The 26,340-nt window shown below is 39.7% G+C and overlaps 1 protein-coding gene across 4 annotated transcripts in view; it reads right to left on the bottom strand.

Moving 5' to 3' along the window:
- The window catches only part of LOC132161462 (potassium voltage-gated channel subfamily H member 7-like), a 75,801-nt gene that overhangs the window by 27,423 nt on the left and 22,038 nt on the right, over window positions 1-26,340 (bottom strand). Inside the window, exons 3-7 of one of the 4 annotated variants that reach the window (XM_059571528.1) lie at window positions 14,228-14,383; window positions 8,864-9,325; window positions 3,049-3,069; window positions 2,463-2,486; window positions 1,997-2,211 (exon numbers count right to left, since the gene is read on the bottom strand). In XM_059571528.1, the coding sequence (XP_059427511.1) occupies window positions 1,997-2,211; window positions 2,463-2,486; window positions 3,049-3,069; window positions 8,864-9,325; window positions 14,228-14,383 (878 nt within the window). The remainder of the gene's footprint in view (window positions 1-1,996; window positions 2,212-2,462; window positions 2,487-3,048; window positions 3,070-8,863; window positions 9,326-14,227; window positions 14,384-26,340) is intronic. The other 3 variants (XM_059571529.1, XM_059571530.1, XM_059571531.1) reach the window with 3 other exon arrangements.

Below are 26,340 nucleotides of genomic sequence, written 5' to 3' on the forward strand. Positions count from 1 at the left end.
GGCATCCAGTATTGTTTTCCGGCCTTGACCCTTACGCACAGAGATTGTTCCAGATTCTCTGAATCTTTGAATGATATTATGGAGTGTATATGATGATAACTTCAAACTCTTTGCAATTTTTCTCTGAGAAACTCTGATATTGCTCCACTATTTTTCGCCGCAGCACTGGGGGAATTGGTGATCCTCTGCCCATCTTGACTTCTGAGAGACCCTGCCACTCTGAGAGGCTCTTTTTATACCCAATTATGTTTTGCCAATTGACCTAATAAGTTGCAAATTGGTCCTCCAGCTGTTCCTTACATGTACATTTAACTTTTCCAGCCTCTTATTGCTACCTGTCCCAACTTTTTTGCAATGTATAGCTCTCATGAAATCCAAAATGAGCCAATATTTGACAAGACATTTCAAAATGTCTCACTTTCAACATTCTATTGTGAATCAAATATAAGTTTATGAGATTTTATAAATTATTATTATTATTATTATATAGTGTTCCTGTGGCTCAAGTGGTAGAGCATTGCTTAGCAGCGCAAGGTTGTGGGTTTGATTCCCAGGGAGCACATGTTAGCAAAATGTTAGCCTGAATGCACTGTCAGTCGCTTTGGATAAAAGCATCTGCTAAATGCATACATTTAATTTAAATTTTAACTTAATTTAATTTAAATTTAATTCCATTCCTTTTTTTACTCACAATGTGTACAGTGTCCCAACTTTTTTGGAATCGGGTTTGTAGTAAATAGTTATTTGGCAAATGCCATAATGTATTACTTTTTGTTTAAAGATTAGGTAGACAAACATTTTATTCACTGGAATAATGTGCACTGATTAATACAAACAACATTACTTTGAGGCAAATTTATTTAAAAATTTCAGGTATACTCTAACTAAATGTTATTGAGTTGAATTAGTGTGTGTGTTGTTGGTCTTGTCCACTGTTGGGAACGTTACTTTAAAAAAGTAATTAGTTATAGTTACTCACTACTTGTTCCAAAAAGTAGTAGTAGTAAAGTTAGTAACTGAGTAGAGTTAGTAACTGAATTACTCTATAATAAAAGTAACTCGTTACCAGGGAAAGTTCACTATTTGCGTTACTGTAAAAAAAAAAAAAAAAAAAAAAAAAAGTTGCTATATGTCAAAGAATTTTTTTTTTAGCAGTTTTCACAAGTCAGTTGAAATGAGTAGAACAGACAGGTGTTCGTACATAACTTTCGAGATTTATTGCACGTCAACAGACAGCAAGAGTTTTATCCTGCACTCTTTGTAAGAAAAGTGTTCTTGGCCACTAGCTTTGTAGATGCGTGTGTCACACATTACATGTACACATTACATGCACGTTCTTGCCTTTGACTACAATGAATTTAAAGTAGTGCTTATATCTCCACCTTGAAAATGCCAACTTTTCATCGGATTGCTCCTGACTCGCCATTTCTCCTGCTGCTGCGAATCTCTGTGTAGCTGTTGCGTGTGTGTGACTGTGTGTGTTTGGCGCCGCTGGCGCGTGTGTGTAAAAACACTGGCTCTGATTGGCTACAATGAAACACATGACTCTGCCTTAGCCAATCATAATCGCTTATCTCGTTATTAACCCACCTGCTCACTCGCTGTGTGAGCCAGGGGTGCGTTCGGATCGTATAGTTTATTAAATCAATGCATAGTAACGTACCGCATTTAACGTTCAGTAACGTTAACGTTGTTGTAACGACGGGAAAAGTAATTAGTTAGATTACCCCATTACTGAAAAAATAACGTCGTTACCTAACGCCGTTCTTTTAAACACCGTTATTCCAAACACTGGTCTTGTCTAACTTTCACTTCTAGCTCTCCTCTCTATATAATTATTAAGATAACCCTTAACATGTCTGACTTTCCCATAAGAGACAGACTAATATAATATTTTGTAGTAATTAACTGCGATTTGTAAGACCACTATTCTTTGCTCCACATTTTGGTAAATGTAGTAAATGAATGTTTCTATGATGTATTGTCCATCTCTCACCTGTGTGACCTTCTCTGTGACATTGTGTGTTCGATCTTTGACCTTTGGTGCAATGATGGTTTTCTCTGAGGAATGCGGAGATGATGCCCGCTTGTCATTGTTGGTCTCTGAGAAGTTGAGAGTGATGAGAGGGATCTTGTTGATGGTGCTGTATTTCGTGAGGTTTGAGTCAGACGTGGAACCCAAAATGCTGGACTTGATCTGATTAAATGGTCCTAAAGCAAATACACAAAAATTATGAGCAAGATACAACTCTATCTCTCTATTAAAAAAAATGAACATTCTAGCAGGAGTCACTTTAATAGTGACATCAACACTGATCATTTTAAGAACAACAATAAAACCAGCACCACCAATATCAACAACATTTGAGTCAATTGCAAACACAAGATACACAGACAGTAGACACACAGATGACAGAGACATGACAACGGTTAAAATCAAAGAAGTGAAGCTCTAGCCATACCCCCAGCCATCCAAGAACGCGACACTAGCCAATGAGAAGAGAGCGAAAGAGAGGGGGAAGGGGAGCAAAGAATGATTTCACTTTTGAAACGTTAAGAGGTCAAAGGTCAAGAGAATCTGGTATCATCTCAAAAACTTTACTGTCATACACAGGTTACTGAACTGAAATGATCTACACAGTCTTGTATATTGAAAAGATTTAGGACAAGAACCCTACAAGAATCTAAACAATCCATTCTCCTGTGGAATACATTATTAACCTGAGGGGTTGAAAAGCCATGTAGGTTCAAAAAGAGATTTAGACGAAAAAAAGTGAGAGTAAGTAAAGAAAGATAGAAAAAGCTGCAAAAGCTCAAACTTAGTTCTTAAATATCAGCTTGAAAAATACAGCAAGTGGTTTCTGTCCCATGCACTTTCACGCCACGTAAGGCATTACACATGCAAATCTCTCCTCTGTCCCTCTTCACACCTATTTTTCAGGATTTTGTGATTGTCAATTTGGTGTGTTTCGGGAGCATTCAGTGTAAGCCTGAGCATGCTTTACACAGGCAGGCAGGCAAGCACGTGCTGAGTAACAGCTCTGTTACCTTTAATACTACGCCCATTATCTGAGAAAGCAATAGATCACGGATGGACAGAGTGAAAGGAGAAAAGACAGTGAAAGGCAGTCAAAAGCATCAGTACTGATAGGTGAGATCTTTTATGTTTTTAAACTGTGACAGGGTACAGTATGTGTGAATAAAAAAAATCCCCATAAGATTTGCAGAACCTAAAAGTTATTCAGAAGTTACTCACACAGTTTATGAAGACAATAAAGCATTTAGGTGGGGTGCAAGTATAGCTATAAATAATTATTTTGGGTGGATTTATATTAGGTAATATTTTATATTAGATATAGATAAAAAAAATTGACTTGTGCTTAATAATGTTGTAAATTGTGAGATGGTTTGTTAGATATAATAAATCGCTTGGTCAATAAACAACCTTGAGCTGCTGAACACATTAAATCAAAATGTTGTGAAAGTTTCCTTGAACTCGTTACTTTTGATATGATATGCAAATGTTTGCATATTTAACAAGTTGACCCTTTGCATATTAAAAGTCACAATAAATAATACATTTCTTACCATACAATTTACTTCATGTACAAGCTATATACTGTATTTTATTGCTTATCATAATGGGTATCGATTAGCTATACTACAAATATATATCTTTGCCTGGCATACTAAACCAACAAGTCGCATCACGTTCCTGTGGATTTCATTGCACTTTTATTTAACATGGCCAATAAATATTACAATTAAATGTGACATTGGCGAAACCTATAGTCATTCGTCCTTGTAAAGAAATCTCTCTGTATTCACAACAAATTTTTTAAATTATGTTATAACTATTGCTGAAGAAGAATGTGACTGGAATGCAAACATGGTCAGTCCATTAACAACTATTTTCAAGTGCCAAACAACTATAAAAACCAACTGCAGTTGAATTTAATGCTTAGCAATTTCAGGTAACACATTTCAGGATACAGGTCGCAGTTTAACTTCTGCTGTGTCCTAGTGCCTTACAAAGTCACAGCATTGAGAAAATTAATTATTTTAAGGAGAAAATCTACCCTGTCTATTGATTTCATCAGTCAGTTTCAAGGGCTAAGAAAAACCATTACTTTTTACTTTTAAATATTTAAGCACAGTTAAATATAGAAACCTTATATTCACATGTGTATGCTGCATGCAGGATTGACAAAAAGTGGTTGAACTAGGTATTGAAGTCATAATATAAAAATATTGTAAAGGGTTTTTTTTCACCCTGTCCCTCTTCATCAGACTTGACGAACATGCAGGTTGCCAGATTGATGACACCATCAGGATATTTTTAAACCTTTGTCTATTTTAAGCTGTCTTCATCTCTCAAATGCATCTCCAATTTTATTCTGCTTTTATTATTGTTGTTGATCATAGATTTCTTTGGATGGATGTCGAGGCATTTTAGGATGGGAAGAAAGTTATATTTATCACTCTTTCCCCTTTTAATTGCCAGCTTCCAGGACTGAATGAAATACGCTGTTTTCCCCGTCAACTGGCAACCCGGGGTGCCAAAATACAATTGGTGAAACTGCAGGGGACGGGTTTCACAAACCAAAACAGAGACGGACATTCCGGCCTGGAACGCACATTTTCAAAGGAGAATAACTGACTGTAGCACTGTTTTTCAGATAAACAAATTGTTAACTTAGCATGTTTCTTAAATATCTGCAAACGTATTATGGTATTTTTATGCTTTTTGTCATTTTTATGAGTCAAAAACATACATACAGCACCTTTTAATAATATTTTTACACTAGGAAATAGCCCACCCTATTCATATGTAGTGCCTTATTCAATATTATAACATTTGTAAATTAATATGAATTATTAACCATATTATAATGACATAAGTAAAGCAGTACATTTTACCAAATTAAGTCACTTTGGAGAAATAGTTCACACAACTTTTTTCTTCCTCAGGCCATCCAATATGTAGATGAATTTGTTTCGTCTTTGGAACAGATTGAAGAAATTTAGCATTACATCACTTGCTCAAAAATGTATCTTCTGCAATGAATGAGTTCAAACAGCTGATAAAAACATAACAATAATCCACACTTTAGTCCATCAATTAACTTCTTGTGACTTGAAAAGCTTGGAGTTTGTAATAGAAAATCTATCTGTAAGATTATGCCTCCTCGCCAGAAATATCAGATCCAGAGCAAGACGCCAGAATCTGGCGGCAAGATCCTGTCAGAAAATATCAGTTTTGACTGTTAACAGAACAACTGGTAAGCAAAGTTGTTGAATAGCTTAATCCCGTTAACAGTAAGCCTTGTCTGGTACCCCAAGCCAGTGTTTTGTCTGGTACTCAAACTGTATTGATCCTCTATCAACCAGTAAAGAACAGAAGCAGTAGATAAAGTAATGACGATAAAAAAAAAGTTGACTTCGTCTGAGCAGTACAAATCCAATAAGTGTTATTATACCACAAGCAGTGCTTAATTTGAGCCGGATCCTGCCGGATTCTGTTCTGGAAAATGTCAGATTTTGGATTTTTGCATTCCGGTAATTGTTTTTAAGGATCCGGCATTAGATTGTGACAGTGCCTGCGTGCATATGAGAGCGAGAGCAGGTTTATGTATTTGGAGATTATATATTGGTCAACATATTTTTGACCGTGACCAGTCAACTTTATTAAGTTCAAACTTCCTCTCATTGATTGGTGCTTACTGCTTATTGTTTTGTGAGTAGCAGAACGTTTGGAGAGAGTGAAATAATACCAAATAAAGTGAAATATTATAATGTAGACATTATAAATACTATATACATAGCTATACGTTATTATAGCTCACTCCAAAACAAATCATATAAATGTAACAGTATTCAGAACAGAATAAGAATGAAATAAAAATATATAAACCTAAAGAAACCAAAACAAAGCGAAACTGAAAGTACCCTGTGTTAATTGGGCTCACGTACCTCTCATTCGGCACAAATCATAATGTTTCCATATTTGCAATGTACAGTCGTGTCCAAAAGTTTTGAAAATTACATAAATATTGGAAATTGGAAACGTTGCTGCTTAAGTTTTTATAATAGCAATTTGCATATACTCCAGAATGTTATGAAGAGTGATCAGATGAATTGCATAGTCCTTCTTTGCCATGAAAATTAACTTAATCCCAATTTCATTGCTGTCATTAAAGGACCTGCTGAGATCATTTCAGTAATCGTCTTGTTAACTCAGGTGAGAATGTTGACGAGCACAAGGCTGGAGATCATTATGTCAGGCTGATTGGGTTAGAATGGCAGACTTGACATGTTAATAGGAGGGTAATGCTTGAAATCATTGTTCTTCCATTGTTAACCATGGTGACCTGCAAAGAAACGCATGCAGCCATCATTGCGTTGCATAAAAATGGCTTCACAGGCAAGGATATTGTGGCTACCAAGATTGCACCTAAATCAACAATTTATAGGATCATCAAGAACTTCAAGGAAAGAGGTTAAATTCTTGTAAAGAAGGCTTCAGGGCGTCCAAGAAAGTCCAGCAAGCGCCAGGATCATCTCCTAAAGAGGATTCAGCTGCGGGATCTGAGTGCCACCAGTGTAGAGCTTGCTCAGGAATGGCAGCAGGCAGGTGTGAGCGCATCTACACGCACAGTGAGGCCAAGACTTTTGGAAGATGGCCTGGTGTCAAGAAGGGCAGCAAAGAAGCCACTTCTCTCCAAAAAAAAAACATCAGGGACAGATTGATCTTCTGCAGAAAGTATAGTGAATGGACTGCTGAGGACTGGGGCAAAGTCATATTCTCCGATGAAGCCCCTTTCCGATTGTTTGGGGCATCTGGAAAAAGGCTTGTCCGGAGAAGAAAAGGTGAGCGCTACCATCAGTCCTGTGTCATGCCAACAGTAAAGCATCCTGACACCATTCATGTGTGGGGTTGCTTCTCATCCAAGGGAGTGGGCTCACTCACAATTCTGCCCAAAAACACCAAAACACCCTCCAACAGCAACTTCTTCCAACAATCCAACAATAGTTTGGTGAAGAACAATGCATTTTCCAGCACGATGGAGCACCGTGCCATAAGGCAAAAGTGATAACTAAGTGGCTTGGGGACCAGAATGTTGAAATTTTGGGTCCATGGCCTGGAAACTCCCCAGATCTTAATCCAATTGAGAACTTGTGGTCAATCCTCAAGAGGCGGGTGGACAAACAAAAACCCACTAATTCTGACAAACTCCAAGAAGTGTTTATGAAAGAATGGGTTGCTATCAGTCAGGATTTGGCCCAGATGTTAATTGAGAGCATGCCCAGTCGAATTGCAGAGGTCCTGAAAAAGAAGGGCCAACACTGCAAATACTGACTCTTTGCATAAATGTCATGTAATTGTCGATAAAAGCCTTTGAAACGTATGAAGTGCTTGTAATTATATTTCAGTACATCACAGGAACAACTGAAACAAAGATCTAAAAGCAGTTTAGCAGCAAACTTCTTGAAAACTAATATTTATGTAATTCTCAAAACTTTTGGCCATGACTTTATTTGAATTAAACTATTATTGATAATGTAGAGGCTTTGTACTTCACGCGCATTCGTATATTGACAGAAATATCCTCTTCACATGAGCAAAAAGGTGCTTGGCATACAAAGTGGACCAGTTAAACCATAGAGTATTTAAATTGACCAGTGTTACCTTTTTATTTTTGGTTGACTGTATTTTATTTTGATAATGAATGGACTGCGATATCAAGTTTAAGTTACGAATATGTGTGTGTGTGTGAGCGTGCAAAGCGATGGCACGATTGAACAGCCAAAACATAAAATGCATAATTTTTGGTCATACAGATAGTGTTTACTTTTATTACTTTTTTATATACAACAGGACATTTGTGATTTTGTAAAAAAAAAGCAAGGATGCCTATTTAATTAAAACTGTTACTTAAATCAGATATTTTTGCATATTAATGCGTATACTATGATTGAATTTTATTTTTTATTTTTATTTTTTATGTATCTTAGATGTACATTTTCCTAAAATCATCCTGGTAACCCATTTTTGTCCCAGGGTTTGAAGCTGTTCCCTAGTTAGGTTCATGCAGAAACTTGTGAACGATGCTCTCTTATAATTGTGGCATTACCACTTAGTGACGTCATTGAATGCTCAGGGAAAACTTAAGCTGTATTGTTAAAGTCAGTTACAGTGCCTTTTAATTGCTGTTTTGGATCCGGCAATTATTCATTTACAAATTAAGCATTGACCACAAGAAATAGTAATGGAAAGTTGCTGCTTCCCAACAACTTCCCATTACATTAAAAACCTTGAAATGGACATATTCTCTTATCTCTAACTAATGAAGACAAATAGCACTTTAAACCACGCATCCTAAGACTAAACAACACTGGAAAAATAATATAAAATTATTAAAAGAAATATGCACAGATCATGCACCATTTACAAGTGAAAAAACAGTCCAAAACATTTGGATTTGTATGTGAGAAGACGACAGGGGATCAACTTTTTCGCTGGAGGAAACATTATGGATTATGACCAGAAGGGATGGTTTAAAATTAAAATTATGGATTTATTTATTTACTTGTGGATTACTGTGATGTTTTTTATCAGCTGTTTGGACTGTGATGGCACCTATTCACTGCAGAGGATCCATTGGTGAGCAAGTTATGTAATGCTAAATTTTCCCAGTTCTGTTCAGGTGAAGGAAACAAACTCATCTACATCTTGGATGGCCTGAGGGTGAGTAGAGTAAATTTTCATTTTTGGGTAGACTATTCCTTTTGACACAACCAATAGCAGTCACATAATTCTTCTTAAAAGCTTATGCTTGTTTATTTAGATGTATTTTTATACCTTCGCTAGCATGGCGATCACGGTACATCCTCTGCGTTTGCGTGCTGAGTCCTTCTAAATCTTGTGTAGATGATACTCTCCTAAACGTGCACATACTGGCCCGTGATGCTCTCCTAGATGCAGCCGTCAAAGGCTCCTGCGGCTCCACCCGGTCCCAGGGGCCCCTTGGAGATGAGTGATCCTGTGGCCCTGAGATAGGTGAGCATGACCCCAGATAATTCTGGCCAATCAGAGCCCAGGTGTCATTTCCGTAGGAGGGGCTACAGCTCTCACCGGTGGGTGGATGGAGCTCACGTGGAGAAAGGGAAAGAGATAGAGATGACGAGCAGGAAGAGTGTTTCTCATTCTGATCAGCCGAATGGATGGTCACCTCATCCGGGTCTTCCTGAGGGAGGGATTGCTTACTCACTCCCAGCATGCTCAGTGGTGCAGGCAGACGAAAATGGAAGAAACGTCCTTTTTCTACAAAAAAAAAAAAAAAGAAAAAGAAAAAAGGACACAGTAGGGTTCAAAGGAGGTAACAAGATAGAGTCATGCATTTATTCTTCTATACTGTAAAAAAGGTTAAGTTAACAGTCAAACATGTCTTTCCAGGAAATTACCAGGGTAAAACTGCTACCAAAAATGTATGACAAATGCAAGATATTGGGGGATAACTAAATTGTAATAACTATAATATTAATACAGTGACTGTAATAATGACTGTTTAAATTTAGCATTAGATTTAGATCTGCTCATATTGCATCAAATAATTTTTTATGCATATTTTTGCAGCACTGTTAAGCATATGAATGCAACTGCCAATCAGAGCCTTCAGATTAGTCAACATTGATAGATTTTTATGTGAATTATGAATTTTGCACTCTTGCAAATTTGCTCATGAACACCAAAGAGCAGATACAATGCAAGTAAGAGATTCATTTTGAAGTGTGGACAGCTTTAGTGATTATAATGAGAATTTTTGCGAGAGCAGTCAATTTAATTTATGTCGTGTAATAATTTCATATAATTTAATGCAAATAAAAACAAAAAGTTTTTCATGATACTAAAATAACCAATAATGTCACTGGACTTCGGGAGAGTTGAAATCCCCAATTCTGTCCTCTCCCCTTTTAGTGATGCAGATTTGATTTATTTATTTTCGTTCGTTGATGCTGATAGAAATGTATTCATATCAATATTCTGATTCATTGAATGGTTTAGGTATTTGACAAAAGACAACACTGATACATTTAAGAATGTATTTATAAAAATTTCACTTACAAATGTAAAAAAAATGCCCCAGGAAATCAATTCCAGTGAGTAGCCTTTAAATTGAAAAGCTCATTTCTGAACCTGTCCTTCTCCACCTTCTTAATTGGATGTGCTTATTTTGTGTGAGCAGCTACTCTTGCTGATTGGTTCAGAATCAGCTTCTGTCTTATCCAAAAATCCAGGGGCTCCAGGAAGAAGATATAAAGATAAAGATTTATATTTATATTTTCAAGGCATTTCTCACTTTTAAGTCATTTCAAACTTTCTAGCTATTTACCTGTTTTATAATCACTGTAATATGTAATAATGTTAGATAATGTTCTTTATGGATGATATTATGAAGTGTTATAAAGAAAATCTATCTTTTCATATAGGGGCCACTGGATCTATAAAGGTTAATAACCTGTGTTGCAGAACACAACAACAAAAGTCTCTTTGGCCCTGTTGACACCTGGTATCAAGATGCATTTTGGTCAACTGGATCACAATTAGATGAGAGAGACACATCCTGGATTTCTTTGAGCTGAGGGTCTATGGGTATGGTGTATGTGTGGGATTTTTCCTGATCCTTAGAATGTACATAAAAAGTAGAATAGACATGATTATTTCTAACACCAGAATAACCGAGGATACTTCTTAAAAGAGTTAATGTACGGTGCAAATCGCAGAATTACAGCAGCTATCAAACAAGGTTACACTGATGGGGTCTCTGCAGCAAAACCTCTGCAGCCACAATGTCCTACCCACACTGTGAATCTTTTACAAGAAGTTTGTGAATGTTAAACAAGCAGAAATGTCTCTGATGGAGGGAAAACTGGGACATCAGCATCAATGAAAATCAGTGAGAAGACGAAAGGAGACAAGGATCAAATGAGCTTTCTCTCTGTATCTTTCTCCTCTGGAGGGCAAGCCAGCCGCAGTACTTTGCATGGATTTCATTACCTGAGCTCCATATCAACCACAGAGAATATACAGCTAAATTATTTATGGACCAGTGAGACCAACTTAATCAAATATTATATTATTGGGCAATACCTCAACATTGAGTGTAGGAGAGCTTCATGAACTCTTGATACCCTACAAGAACTTTATGGTGGCCTAGGAAAACCCGTGACATGTTTCTATTGTATTTGTGTTGTTGACATAACATTTTCAGTCTGACATGATATTTCTGCAGTCTGACATGATAAAATTATGACTTTTGCTTTTTCTTTAACACTTTAACAATGTATTTGTCACATTGCAGGATTAAGTTAACTGCAAAAAGCAAAATTATCATTAAAAAACCTAAAGCAGACATAACATTTATTATTTTTATTTGTATTTTTTTTTTCATGACTGTTTTACCCCTATTTCTATCCCTCAGAATTAAAATGCCATTTTTACTGCCCCACCTGTAAGACACCATATAAATCCCTTCATCATATGTTAAATGAGATGCATTCTATGGTCCACTCATTTGTAAACTGCAGATTTGCTTATGGCTGCAATATAGTTTTTTTTCCTGCTCTCTACTTCAACAACAGCTTCTTTGCATAACATTTTTTTTAATCTGGCACACTTCACACTTGATGTGCAAAACAAATAGTTGCATTCAGCCTGAAATGGTTAAAGGACCTCGATAAAAGTGTTTCTAACACATTTTTGACTTGGGTATTCCAGGATGTTCAGGGGGACAGAATTGTCATGTGCTCTTTTGCTGTTAGGAATAATAGCATGTATTTTACTTTCTTATTACCTCAACAAAAAAGTTTCTTAGTAGTGAATAGTATGAATGTGCTGTTTAAATTTATTAATCTGGCTGACATCAGAAAGTATCTTAAAAACATTATTACATCAGATCTTGTACATTATTTTACATTTAGATTTTTTTTTTTATCTCTGCAGTGTGATTTCTCTCTTTCTCTCTGTCTGTCTATTCCCTGGGGTTTCAGTACCACGCCAGCATTAATTAAACATCTCTCCAAACTGGGCTATTTTTATGACTCCTTCATCAAAACAACCCAATGCACCCCACAAAAGAAGCTTTTTGGAGGGGGATGTCCTTCAATTTTTTATCAGAGTAATAAAGCCTAATAAATCATTGAGTCAGGATGCAAAAGCTTGTAAATTTTACTAGCTAGTTTGTCTCTTCTTTACTGGTTCAATGCACTTCCTATCTATTTAGCCCTCAGCCTTGCTCTCAGAGAAAGCAAGATCTAGGAAATCTATATTCATCCCAGCTGGACGTTTTTTCTTTTAAAGCATCATGTTGTATGTCTCAGTATAACACTGACTGCACTGCCATAGCAAATCATCAGTTTATAGCAGCCCAGACTAAACAGTGCCTCTAACTTGCACACATACAGTACAAACACATGCAGATGTCCTTTTCAAAACATTCCCTGTTGCTATGATACCACAGAGACTGTACTAGCATTGGATATTAATTGGATTTCATAGTTCAGATGTGACTTTCTAATACAGAGTTAGAGGAGGACATCAAGCTGGGTGTGTTCACGTGTGTAAATTGATGCAGTAGCATTTTTTGGACAAAATGCTTATGTTTTATTGCTTACGGGCAGTGTTGGGTATAGTTACTTTGGAAAGTAGTTAGTTAGGTTACAACGTTACCATCAATTAAAAGTAATCAGTTATGATACAGCGTTACCTATTCATAAAAGTAACGCGTTAGAGTACTCATGCGTTACCAAAAAATAAAAGCCGTTTGCAGCGGCTCACACATGACAGACACAGCCCCTGGCCCCTTTAAATGCACCTAGAAGTCGTGACTCCCTACAATGAATAACATCAGTCATCCGACTAAATTAACACTGCAGGATAACAATAACAGGAAAGACAGTCAGCAATAGGCTATTCCACATGGCGTTTTATTTATTTATTATCACAGAACATATTAATCAAAATTCGCACCTACCCAGCCCGGGTAGCCTAGGCTACTGTATATTATAAGCACCACAAGATAACTCCTGATTTTTTAACTTTAAATAATGCAGTTATCAAAGTACAAGTATGCTTACTTGTAAACACAACCTTAAACAGGCTTGCAGATTTAAATCCATTTAGAAATGATGAACAACCAGCCAGCCAACGATCTAACAGAAATTAACAGCTGCCTGTCAAACAAAAATGATAACAAACCGAATTAAATCCTTCACTGCCACACAGGCAAATGACAAATCGCTTAATAGCCGAACTAATTATTATTAAAGTGTCACTCACAGTCACAAGCCTAAATTCGCTTTAACACAGTCCATAAACCAAACGCTGTCCTCTCTGCCATCTTGCCGGGAGTTCGAAAAAAAAAAACACACACACACAGGGTCAGGCGCAGGGCACAGACGTATCACAGCCATTGACTTTACGATCACAGAGCTTCGGCTCCGCTGATACATCCGCAGGTGGCACAGTAGACCTAGGCCTACTGTCTGACAAAAAGCAGGCTGCAGTCGGGATTTTCCTTTCCTTAAAATAACGGATTACTTTTTTTAAAAAATAACTAAGTTACTGATTACTTACGCACGAAACTAACGCGTTAAGTTACACATTTCAGGAAAAAAGTAATTAGAGTACTCTAACGCGTTACTTTGTAACGCGTTACCCACAACACTGCTTACGGGTTTCTTTGAACATTTGTCATAATTATAGCATGTGTGTGCGCACACACACTCTGTTTGTATTGGATGGTTTAGTGGGTGCCGTTTTCCTGAACGGGATCCTATAAATGAAGCGCCATTCACCACCTGGCCTCAGGGATCCAAATAATTGTAACACTGTGTCACATAAATTATTTTCACCGACTTAATTTCCTATCTGGCTGACTGGGTTTGGTGTTGACAGTGTGTGCTGGTGAGCAAGAGCAACTGGAGCAAATAAAAGCTAATAAATGGAGCAAATAAAACCTTCTCCATATTTCTTCCTGCACACCTCTCCATCTATTCATTCTCAGCCACCATTCTCTATTTGTTTGAATTTCTCTTCTTCTCTCTCATTTGGCAGACATATAGTAAGCAATTAAAGCAGATGCTGGGAATGGATCGCATTGATGGCAATTAAAAAAACAGAGGAAATGACTGAAAAGAAAAAAAATATTAAAAGGAAGAGCCTCACTTTGTTCTTGTCTGGCTGGTGAGGTGTGGTTGAGTTGGTCTAATGAATCCATGCTGCCCTCTTTCAGCACATAATCGAAGCTCAAGATGAACATCATGACAACACCCTCTTCATTCTTCACTGGAATGATGTGTGTGGCACACAGGAAGTCTGATCCTGTGGACAAAAACAATTGATTTATTATCTTTTGGTTTAGATAGCAAAACAAATCCAACCATTGACCTTCATCATATTAATTAGCTTAATTAGCATAAGTGTACTGATAAATACGTAGGTTGTTAAGAGCAGGTTACATTTGCTACTTTACTACATAAACAAACATGCAGTTTTGGGTGTTGACGTTGACGCTCATTCAGTTTGACAGGTTCAGGATTTATTTCTGACAGGCAAAGATGGTAACTATGGTCACCATGGTAACAATAGGGCAAGATGATCCTTGAGAAAAAGCAAAATAGAGACGTGGTTCTGATTTGTCTTCACATTTGATAGAAACCTGTGGATTTGAGTTGATCATTATTGGGGCACAATAGTTATCAGACATGCTAATTAACCATTGGCCTCCATGTCTAAAGACACAATTATCCTCATCATTGTCATAACTATTATTATTTATAATCATTACATTTTTCCAGTGCATTCGCAACTGACTTATAGTAAAGTGTCACTGGCGCTGGAGTTACCAAACAAGATTACAAACACTGTCACTGCTTCTGCATAAACTGAAAATTCTTAATAGAGTATTAAACTTGACAGTTACTGACACTTTCCTTGTATATCCTCTTTTCTTCTTTATTTTTTATTTTTTTACAAACAATACAAGCACATCCTGTGTTCTAGAGTAACTAAATCATTTATACATATTTATAAAATACGGCATTAAAATAACTTCCTTAGTCAGCACCTCCTTTCATTGACTTATTGAATTTTGATTTGAAAAAGACTTCTAAGTCCTATTTTATTTATTAAAATTTACTGCCATAAATGTTAACAATGGGAATCATCAATTGTAAAAAGTTGGCATTTGTATCGCGATGCATCATTTCTAACATAAGCCATATATTAAAGTCCAAAACCTGACTGAAATAATACAACAAATCAATCGGGGCTATAGCAGTTCCATAAACAACAAATTAAGTTCACACAATCACACTAATTTGTGGACACTTATCCTTAAGCAGCCTTTCATGTAAGTCATGAATCAAATCAATCCACCATGGCAAATTACGTGTGTCCCCGACTAAGGATTTTCATAGTCGAATCTGAATTTTTGAATTTTGGCGATATCCGACTGATAGTCGAATCATATGTTTGGAGATGGGGCAAAATACATTGATTCAAGTCAGAAATTTGACATCCATAATAACTGATGTTTACACATAGGGAAAATTGGTAATGAACGCCTCGCAGATACAAACGGGGTTTTATGTTTTGATTAAAAGATAGTTAACACTAAACGTCAGCGAAACCCTAACAAATAACGTCCCTAGGTTACGAATGTAACCCTAGTTCCTCGAAGGAACGAGACGCTGCGTCGAGCGCTTTTGGGGAACGCCTTTGGCAAGAACAACTCTGAATATTGTGTGCAATCAGTCCAACGGAAGATCGTGACGTCACAGGCGGGGTGACGTAGCGACCAGGAAGCTATAAAAGCACATGCCACGTAGCTGGCTTCAGCTTCGAGTAGGGAAGCAAGCGCTGGCAGGGGTGCCGGGAGTATGGCTCTGCGACGCAGCGTCTCGTTCCCTTTGAGGAACTAGGGTTACATTCGTAACCTAGGGACGTTCCTCTTCAGGAACTCGAGCTGCGTCGAGCTCTTTTGGGGAACGATGTGCCAATGCTGCCAGACTACCAAACCCCTGGCTAGTGTGTATCCGAAGAGCACAGCTAAGGCAAGAGGACAGAAGAGCCAGGAGCGGCTCGCATATCAAGATTGTAAAATCTGGCAAATGTAGAGGGCGTGGACCATCCCGCAGCGTTGCAGATGTCCAAGAGGGACACACCTGCTAGAAAGGCCTTAGAGGCAGCCATACCCCGCGTAGAGTGAGCCTTGGCTCCCAAAGGAAGGGGAAGACCAGAGGACTCATAGGAGACGTTGATAGCCTCGACTATCCAACGCCTAAGGGTCTGCTTAGAGGCAGGGGAACCCTTTTTAGGAGGACCGTAGCAAACAAGCGATTGGTCAGATTTTCTCCACAGGGCTGCTCTGTGGACGTATGCGTCCAGTGCTCGCACTAGACACATACAATTTAGCTTCTCCTGGTCTGGCTCCCGAAAGGGAGGAGGGCAGAAGGCCTGCAGTACGATAGGTTGTGGTGTAACAGAGGGAACTTTAGGAACATAACCCGCTCGAGGGTATAAGAATGCTTTGGCCATACCAGGGGCAAAGTCTAAGTAGTTAGGGGCCACCGAGAGGGCCTGAAGGTCTCCAACTCTCTTTAGAGACGTAATCGCCAGTAACAGGGTCAGATGTCTATCTGAAATATCTTGAATTGGCTCGAATGGAGCTTTGCAGTAGGGCTGCAACTAACGATTATTTTGATAATCGATTAATCTGTCGATTATTTTTACGATTAATCGATTAATCGGTTTATGTACTTATATTTTAGTTTTTCCCATTTTTTCCCCAAGTAAATTATTAATAAATGGTCTTTATCATTCAGCATAGATTTAAGAGATTTTAACCATTTTGCACTGTCATATCCTCATCAAAAATATACCTGGAGTTGTTTTATTGTGTTAGTAATCCTTTGTCGAACTCTTCTGCAATCAGAACACTGACCCATACTCTAGCAAATTTCACAAGGAGATTTCAAATAATGTTTTCACCATGGCAGTCCTTAGAGCTCCTAAAGTAGTTTAACATCCCAAACAAAGATTATTAAGGAATCTTTCAGAACATATTTTCACGAAGAATAAGGATAAAACAGAATAAAATTGCAGTGCATTGTATTTTATTATATACTGGGAAAAAGCTTTATAGCTTTTGCTGTGAAATTGTAAACAATCCTTCAAAAAAAGTGCCAATGGCATGAAACCTGAATGGAACTCACAATTTAAAGTAAAATCCATCAGAAGGTTGTCCAGAAAAAAAAATAGGACACACACAAAAAACCTGCTGTGTGAAAAAGAGCAGTGAATAATACTTAGAAAAAAAAGTGCATTTCAAATATCTACATTTACCTCTCTCATTCAGTCATAATTAGGCTGCACGACTGAATTTTGAACTGGTAAACGACAAACTGATCACAGAACATGCTTTTACGACTAAACATTTGCAAACAACATTGTACTGGAGAATCTGCACAAATGAAAGTCTTAGGGGCCATTCACAAATCGCGCCTAAAAACGCGTGGAAAACGCTAGGCGCACCGCTTTCTCCTTCTTTCCAAAGCGCTCGTGCAGAAGCGCCCCTGAGGCGTTTGCCTTTGCTAAGCAACCATGACGTGCTCTCTCCTTGAAGACGCGGAAATTTCAGCAAAGGATAAATGGATTTGCAGCTCAAAAAATCGCTTGCAGTAGCTCTGCTACTAAATTTATTTCAAAATGGAAATCCATATACAACTATGATCAGCTGTTCCTTACATCTTGACTGAGCTTTTAACGTTGTTACGGGAAAGGATGAAGCTGATTGGTTAGTTCTTGTCACATGACCCGCGGTGCGGTTGCTGCATTCTGAAAAGTTGAAATGTTTTTAACTCGATGCGGTGCGGTGTTGGAAATAACGAACTTGAGCGCGCAAAAGACGCGATATGTGAACGTCCCCTTAAACAGTGCAGTAGTGCAGAGTTTACAGGTTACTCTTCTTTTTTAAAGGCTCAATGTAAAGTACTCCCACATCACGCTGAATGCTGCAGACATAGACATCAGAGACGCTGTTCGGGAAGCACGTGACATAAAACAAGGCCAGCTATTGGCTATTCGCTACTTCTCCTGTTGTACTGGCTGAGTAAAACCTCCGGTGGCTCATTACTGCCACACTTTGGTCACCGCAGATTTGAAATATGCACGAAATGAGCCGCTTACGGCAAATAAAAGTTATTTAGCAACGAATCGATGACTAAATTAGTTGACAACTATTTTAATAATCGATTTTAATCGATTAAATCGATTCGTTGTTTCAGCTCTACTTTGCAGAGAGCCTCTAATACCACAACCAAATCCCACGGGGGAATACGGGACCGTACTGGAGGTCTCAGCCTCAGTGCACCGCAGAGGAAACGTGTAACTAGGTGGTGCCTACCCACTGACTGACCAGCGAAAGGGACGTGGTAAACAGCTATGGCCGCCACGTACACCTTTAGGATGGAGTGAGTTAACCCTGCAGAGAGCCTAGCTTGTAGAAACTCCAGAACTGTACCAACCGGACAGTTAACAGGGTCAAGCTGGCGGTCTCTGCACAATGAGGTGAAGAGTTTCCACCTCAGGGAGTACAGTTTCCTCGTAGAGGGAGCTCTGGATTGGAGGAGGGTCTCAACAACCTCGGTTGAGAGACCGGAAGCTATGAACTGTGCCCCTCAGGGGCCACACCCACAACTTCCACAGCTCTGGGCGAGGGTGGATTATTTTGCCCTGCGTCTGAGAGAGTAGATCTGTCCTGATCGGAATCTCCCATGGAGAGCCGTTGAGGAGAGAGATCAGATCTGCGAACCATACTCGGCCCGGCCAGAACGAGGCTACTAGTAACAGACGGATGGTCTCGGCGTACTCTCGCCAGAACTCCCGGGAGCAGAGCGATGGGGGGAAAGGCATACAGACGAAGCCTCGGCCAAGTCTGTGTCATGGCATCTAGTCCCAGTGGAGCTGGGTGAACTAGAGAGAACCAGAGGGGACATTGCGATGTCTCTCGAGTCGCGAAGAGGTCCACCTGAGCTTTGCCAAATATGTGCCATATCTGCTTCACCACCTCGGGGTGAAGCATCCATTCCCCGGGCCTCGGCCCCTGTCTCGACAGCATGTCTGCTCCCACATTCAATCTCCCAGGAATATACACTGCTCTTAACGAGAGGAGTTTGCCCCTGGGTGATCTGGTGTACCAGCTTGTATAAGGGGCGTGAATGCAGACCTCCCTGGTGATTGATATAAGAGACCACCGATGTGTTGTCGGTGCACACTAACACATGACAGCCTCTCAGGTCTGGGAGGAAATATCTCAATGCTCGATATACTGCAAGCATTTCTAGACAATTGATGTGCCATGTCAGATGGCGACCGCTCCACAGACCGCGGAGCGGACTCATCTTCCATATGTCTAAGGCACGAAGGCATCGCCGCGTGACCTTGATAGTTCGGAATGGATTTCCCCTCGGGGAAAACCCCTTGGTCTTGAGCCACCACTGTAGGGCCTCATGTGCAGGAGGCCAAAAGGTATCACATTGGACGCAGCTGCCATGAACCATTACAGTCTCTGAAACTGCTTGACAGTGAGTGACTGGCCTTCTCTGACTCTCTTGACTGAGGAAAGGATTGACTCGATCCGAGCAGGAGATATACGTGCCTGCATCGTGGTCGAATCCCATACTACGCCTAGATAGGTGGTTCTCTGAACTGGAGAAAGTATAATCATCTTGGCGTTCAGTCTCAAACCCAGCTCCCCCATATGGGCGAGAAGGACACCTCGATGTCAAACCGCCATCTGCTCTGACTGAGCTAAAATCAACCAATCGTCAATATAATTCAGAATGCGGATGCCCTGCATACGGAGGGGTACCAGAGCAGCATCTACACATTTCGTGAACGTGCGGGGTGAGAGTGCAAGGCCGAAGGGAAGTACTTGATATTGGTAGGCTTTGCCCCCAAAAGCGAACCTCAGAAACTTCCTGTGTTGTGGAAGGATGGATATGTGGAAGTATGCATCTTTGAGATCTATTGTGACAAACCAGTCCTCGGATCTGATTTGAGCTGCAACCTGTTTGACAGTGAGCATTTTGAACTTCAGTGACATTACTGAGAGGTTTAATTGACGTAAGTCTAAGATCGGACGCAACCCTCCATCCTTCTTTGGAACTATGAAATACCGGCTGTAGAACCCGGATTCCCTGTCTAGAGGAGGGACCACCTCGATGGCCTCCTTCCTTAATAGGGTATTCACTTCTTGTTCCATCACCAGAGCCTGCTGGGGGCCGACGACTGTCGGTGTAACCCCATTGAACCTCGGCGGTGGACGGCCGAACTGAATACAATAGCCTCTTTCTACTGTGTGCAGGACCCATTGAGATACATTTGGCAGTAGTTTCCATGCTGCTAAATAATGTACTAAGGGAATCAGTCTCTCGAGACTGATCTCTGGTGTAAGAGGCCCCCGAAGGGGTGGCGAATTTCCCAGCTCCGCTACGCTCGCAGGCGGACATAACTGGGAGTGACACTCGCGGTAGACCACTGCGCCCTGAAACACTGGCAAGGTTGGCAGACCGGCCTCCAGAGGGCACTGGGGTGAGACGGGCACCGTATAATGAGGAGGACACCGCTCTACCCCAGTAGGGGCTACCCTCATGGTCACTGCGCCTGTGGCGTCAAGACCTCTTTGTCGAGGACTTCCTAGCTTCGATAATTGCACGAAGATCTGATTTTGGTTTGGAAGTCCCCGACTCAGAGCGACGCTTAGACCCACGGTCCCTGAGTGGGGAAGCACGAGTGGCGACGCTCTGCTTTTGAGCCTTGCGGTATGAGGAGCTCGCTTGTGGCGTGGGTATCTCCCACCCACATAACCGACGAGAGCGACGAGGGAGGTAACTCTGGAACGCCGCCGCCTGTTTGCGTGCCTCCTGGAACCTGTCGACGACGGTATTGACTGTGTCGCCGAACAGGCCCGAGGCTTGAAGCGGGGCGTCCAGGAGGCAGACCCTGTCACGCTCTCTTATCTGAGACAGGGTCAGCCATAAATGCCTCTCCGCGGCCACCAAGGCTGCCATAGACCGCCCAATCGCGCGAGCGGTCTCTTTGGTGGCACGGAGGGAGAGATCAGCGGTCCGTCTAAGCAAGGCCGGAGCCTTCAAAGACGACGCCGAACCGGGTGACAGATAGCTCGCAAGCGTCTGCTCAACCCGGGGCATCGTTCTGTACCCCTGCTCATCGAGCCCCGCGACATTGCCGTAATACTGAGAGTCGGGGCCGAAGAGACGGGTAGAATAGGGGTGTTTCCATGACCTCGCTATTTCTTCATGGAGGTCGGGAAAAAAGGGAAAAAAGGGAAGGCTCCAGGCTGGAGGTGGCTGTCTCGGCCGCAGAAACCGCTCATCTAATTTACTTTTCTGTGGTTCATATTTTTTCTCTGCAGGCCACTCGATTTTTAATTTATCAACTGCACAAGTAACCACCTCCAACAGCTCCTCATACTGGGGTGATAGGGGTGGCGAATCCCTACTAACAGTCTCCACATCCACCTCATCAGATGAAGAGAGGTGGAGTGTCGACCCCTCGCCCTGGGGGGAAGAAACCGACGAGCGTGCTTCCGAACCCCGGGGTTTGAGGAATGAGGAAGGAGATAAGGACTGGCCCGTCTCCATACCCTCCGCCAGATCCACCTGTGAACCCCACGAGTGCAGCAGCCACTCTGCCTCGGCAGAAGCGGGGCCAGCACCGAGGGGAACGCTGGCGAAGGCTCCCTCCTCGAAGAGAGCCCTCCGGGATCGAAGCGTCCGCATCGGCAATCATTCACAATGCGGACAGTCGGCTCCCCCGAGAGCCGACTCAGCGTGCTTCGACCCCAGGCAAACCACGCATAAATCATGTGTAACCCCAGCCGTGATGTAGCATTGGCAGGGAGGAACACACAATTTATAGCGTGATTTGGTTTCGCCCTTCATATGTCTGGTCTTAGCTTTGCTCTAAGGCATTATGTTGCTTTATTGAGACAGACAACACTAAAAAGGACTTACAAGACAGACTTTTGAACATGCACACACAGAGCGCTTGCTGAAAGACGCGAAGCTGAAGCCAGCTGCGTGGCACGTGCTTTTATAGCTTCCTGGTCGCTACGTCACCCCGCCTGTGACGTCACGCTCTTCCGTTGGACTGATTGCACACAATATTCAGAGTTGTTCTTGCCAAAGGCGTTCCCCAAAAGCGCTCGACGCAGCTCGAGTTCCTTCGAGGAACTAGGATACTCCTCTGTCGGTCACGGATTATGGAAAGTGAAACATAAATCTATAGGGGTGGTTGGATTTATTTGCGCACTTTAAAATATTTATTTGAAGCTTTTTTCTTTTCAGATTCTTATTTACAGCTTTATCATAATAGGCTGTATATTAACTTATTGGGAGAAAAGCAGTAGTGATATCAGACATTTGAGCTCCCCGATATAGACAAAATGGTATAATCAGTGGCAACACCACTCGATTATTCGGCTGTAAGATTGGTAGTTGAATCAGGTTCCTCGAATCGAAGCATCGAATTGTCAACTATTCGTGGTCACCCCATAGCAAACTGTGAGTATATTTGTGCTGTTTAATGCATTTGAGACAATATGTTTTCCCCAGTGCGTAACTGACATCTCACAGGTATATTTTTCATCTGTTAATGTTAGAAAGTCTTGCAATTTGCTGTCAGCAGTGGACAAGTGAACAAGCGCTGCTGCGCACATGCACGCTAAACAAACAGAGCGCAACAGAATGGTAGAAAAATAATTCTGAGTAAAATATGCATTATGCTAAAATAATTGTTGTTGGACATTAAATGTGCCTTTTGTAGAATTTAAACCTACATATATGTATGTTTATGATAGCAGTAACTGTAAAGGGACTATTTTAATGGGTAAACAAAATAAAATTAAACAGTCCTAATTACTAAGCTCAAATAAGTTAATGTGTGTTCCTTATAGCATTAAAATGTAGTCTTTTTCTTTATTATTTATTTTCATTTTTTAATTTAGTGTTTTTTATGCTTTAAATAGCCATTTTTGATTGTAATGTTCTAATGTTCGGCTATCTGTTCTTCTAACTATACTGTAAAATGTAAGTTTTCATAAACCAGAGAGAAAGGCTGCATGGCTATAATAGTACAGTATGTGAGAGAGTCAGCAGTAATATCATTCCATTCCTATGTTAGAGGAGCTCAGCTTAGCCTGACAGTTAGCCTGCCCCGGACCAGGTTAGTTTCCCAGCATATGTTGTCACAGTGACGGACGTTAAATTTGCTTTATAGAACCAAAGCATTTGACAATGAGTCAGACTAACTGAAATAAGCCTGGCTTATTTGGTAAACTTGTTTTATGAAACAGGTCTCGAGGCGTTAGAAGTCAGAAGACATTTAAGTTAATTAATGATTTGCTGTCTGTCTGAAGCAAAGAAATAAAAGCGATCATATTTTTTTCCATTGCATTGTATTGCATTGACTCACTTTGAAATTGAAACTGGATTGCACTGCATAGTAATAGGGGTGAATCGTATTGTATCATATCGATAGCTGCTTCATATGTATCTTAAATGTATATGCATCAAAATGCATATTGCATCAGCGTCACTTATGAGATGCACTTCCCTACTACATGAAAAGTTGATCTCTGTTCAACTGTGTCACATCACCAGTGGTCACTGTCATTAATGAAGATGGAAACTGCAACTTCAGGTCTCTGCAAATCGCTGTCAGTGTGATCACCCTTTCAGTACGATGAGTTAATCTGCTGTGACGGCTACTGTTGTCAGTTTATTGAGAATTATCTCAACAACAATTGGAGAGCATTACAGAATATATCGTGACAAGAATTCCCTGTCCAAGCAGCCTATATGTGTGAGCCGTTAGAATCAGCTTAGTTTAGAATAAACTTTTTTGAATGATCGCACATCAAATTAGAAAGACACACAGAACAAAGAAGTAGTGTTTGTTTGTCAGCTTTATTTGGCCATGTGGTCTATAAATAAATCCGATATTTTGTCTTGTGTGCCCAGTGTCTCTCTTTCAATCTGTGATATTATTAGCAGCTGTGTGCACACGTACACACACACCACAGAGCTTCTGCAATCACCACCTGCAGAACATCTATAATGCACAAACACTCACACGGACACACCTGGAAATAACAGCAATCATTACTTAAATAGCTCAGATAAACAATATCATCATAATGGCAGCTACAATGACACAGTTCAGAGAACATCAGTTTCATGGTTATATATAATCTCAGAGGTTTTTTTTTTTTTTTTTACTTTTGTACAAAGGCAAATCACAGTAAGTACTGTATACATTTGCTCTAAAATTAATGAAAAGCAAATCAGTCTATAATGTGTCCAGTGACACAATGTTTTCAAACAAGGGCCTGCAGAAATTTTTCAAAAGAAGTGTAAAAAATAGAATAGAATAGAACAGAATAAGAAAAAGAAAAAGAGAACAGAATCACAAAATAAATATTGATATTGTTTCAGAAATTCACAAGATTAAATTAAATTGTATTGTATGGTTAGACTTTCAACTTGTTTAAGTTTCTCTTTAGGTATATAAAAGTACTTTAATGATTGTAAAATTGTTTATAAATGAAAAATATTGCTGCCTTTATATTCTACGGGTCCCCGCAATAGAATCATTATATTTCAAGGTGGCATCAAAAATTTTGAAAAACCCTGCTATAAAACTGGTGATTTGGCTTAACTATTCTCCGATTCAGAGAAAACAGACTGTGATAACTAAAAGAAATTCAAAAGAAATTCAATCCAGTACATCTGAGTTTTAGACTTGGAATAATATGCGTTTAGCCTCTGTCAGACGGAACAGCTTTGAAAAAAAAAAAAAAACCTTCAAAGCTGTGCCAATGAAATTAAAATGTATTTAATATTAGTCATGGTAGACGTCATATTTCATTAAACTGGAATAAAATGGGGCTGTTAAGGATACACACTAACTCCATTCAGTAGGTTACGGGTACTGTTGTTTGCCAATTGTTCAGCTTTGTCAACTAATTAAAAATAAATTATATCTATCCCAAATCATACTCTAATCTACAAATTAATTTTCCTCTTCTTGTTTTATAAAGTCAATGACAGAGAGAGTTCTGTATGAGTTTTGTGCAGTAATGTAGCATCTAGGCGAACAGGTATTTCCTATCACAGTATTCTATGTATTTTCGCACAGCTGGAACACTGTATAGACTAATTAGTAGCCAGGACGGCAAAGTTTTAAATTGAATTATACTGATAAAGTGTACTAACAAATTTAATGTAAGCTATCCCTCTCTTTCTGCAGTTGACGAATGGAATACGAGAGGCAGGTATGCCCAGAGTAAGCAGGCTATGACCCTCCACTACATCACTGTCAATATTACCACATAATGCAATTCATCCTGAAACAGGGAGAGAGATGCTGCACGATCACTCTAGGCCATGTGGAAAAATGTGCAAGAAATGCATTTTTAAGCTCCAGTAGTTCATTTTCAGATTTTACCATGTCAGACACTTGATGACGGACAGACGGACAGCTTTTAATTCAAACAGACTTTCTACCTCCACTTAAATCAACATCTACAGAAAACAGAAAACTGTCTGTCTTGTTTTTACATATTTAGATAAAGTACTATAATACAAAAGTACTATAAAATGAAAAGTTTTTGCAAGCTCATTTTACAATGCATTATCATAGAAGGTATTTCATTTTTGGCATCTAAAAATATCTACAAAAAGTATACTACAATGAAGTAAATCTTATAAAAACTAGCCTGGAATGGTATCTTCCAGAGCTTATGATGCCATTTGGATTCTTTGGATATTGGCTTAGCTCTGTGTGGAATGGAATTTATTGCATGACTGAGCATAAATATTCGTTTTACAGCAGAAAATGTTTGCGGAGTGCAACAACATGTCAGTTTTAATCTCAAATAGTCCTGGTTGGTTATGTTCGGCATTAACCTAGGTGAGAGGCAAATTTAGGAAACCATTGTGGAAATTCTTATTTGTGTGTGTGTGTGTGTGTGTGTGTGTAGACTGAAAGGACAAGAGAAGCTTAAGAGATTAGCCCTATGGAACTGAATAAGTGCTTTAAACGCTTGAATTTCATGCTGCTGTGGTGCCCCTTTAAATGAATAAAGTAGTCTAGTGGGGCAGATGAAAAACCTCCAGCAAATTTGTATATTTATATATATTTTTTGATAAAAAATTGTTTTTTTTTAGTATACAGTATAATATTATTTAATA

The sequence above is a fragment of the Carassius carassius genome, chromosome 17, assembly GCF_963082965.1.
Source record: "Carassius carassius chromosome 17, fCarCar2.1, whole genome shotgun sequence".
Lineage (NCBI taxonomy): Eukaryota > Metazoa > Chordata > Actinopteri > Cypriniformes > Cyprinidae > Carassius > Carassius carassius.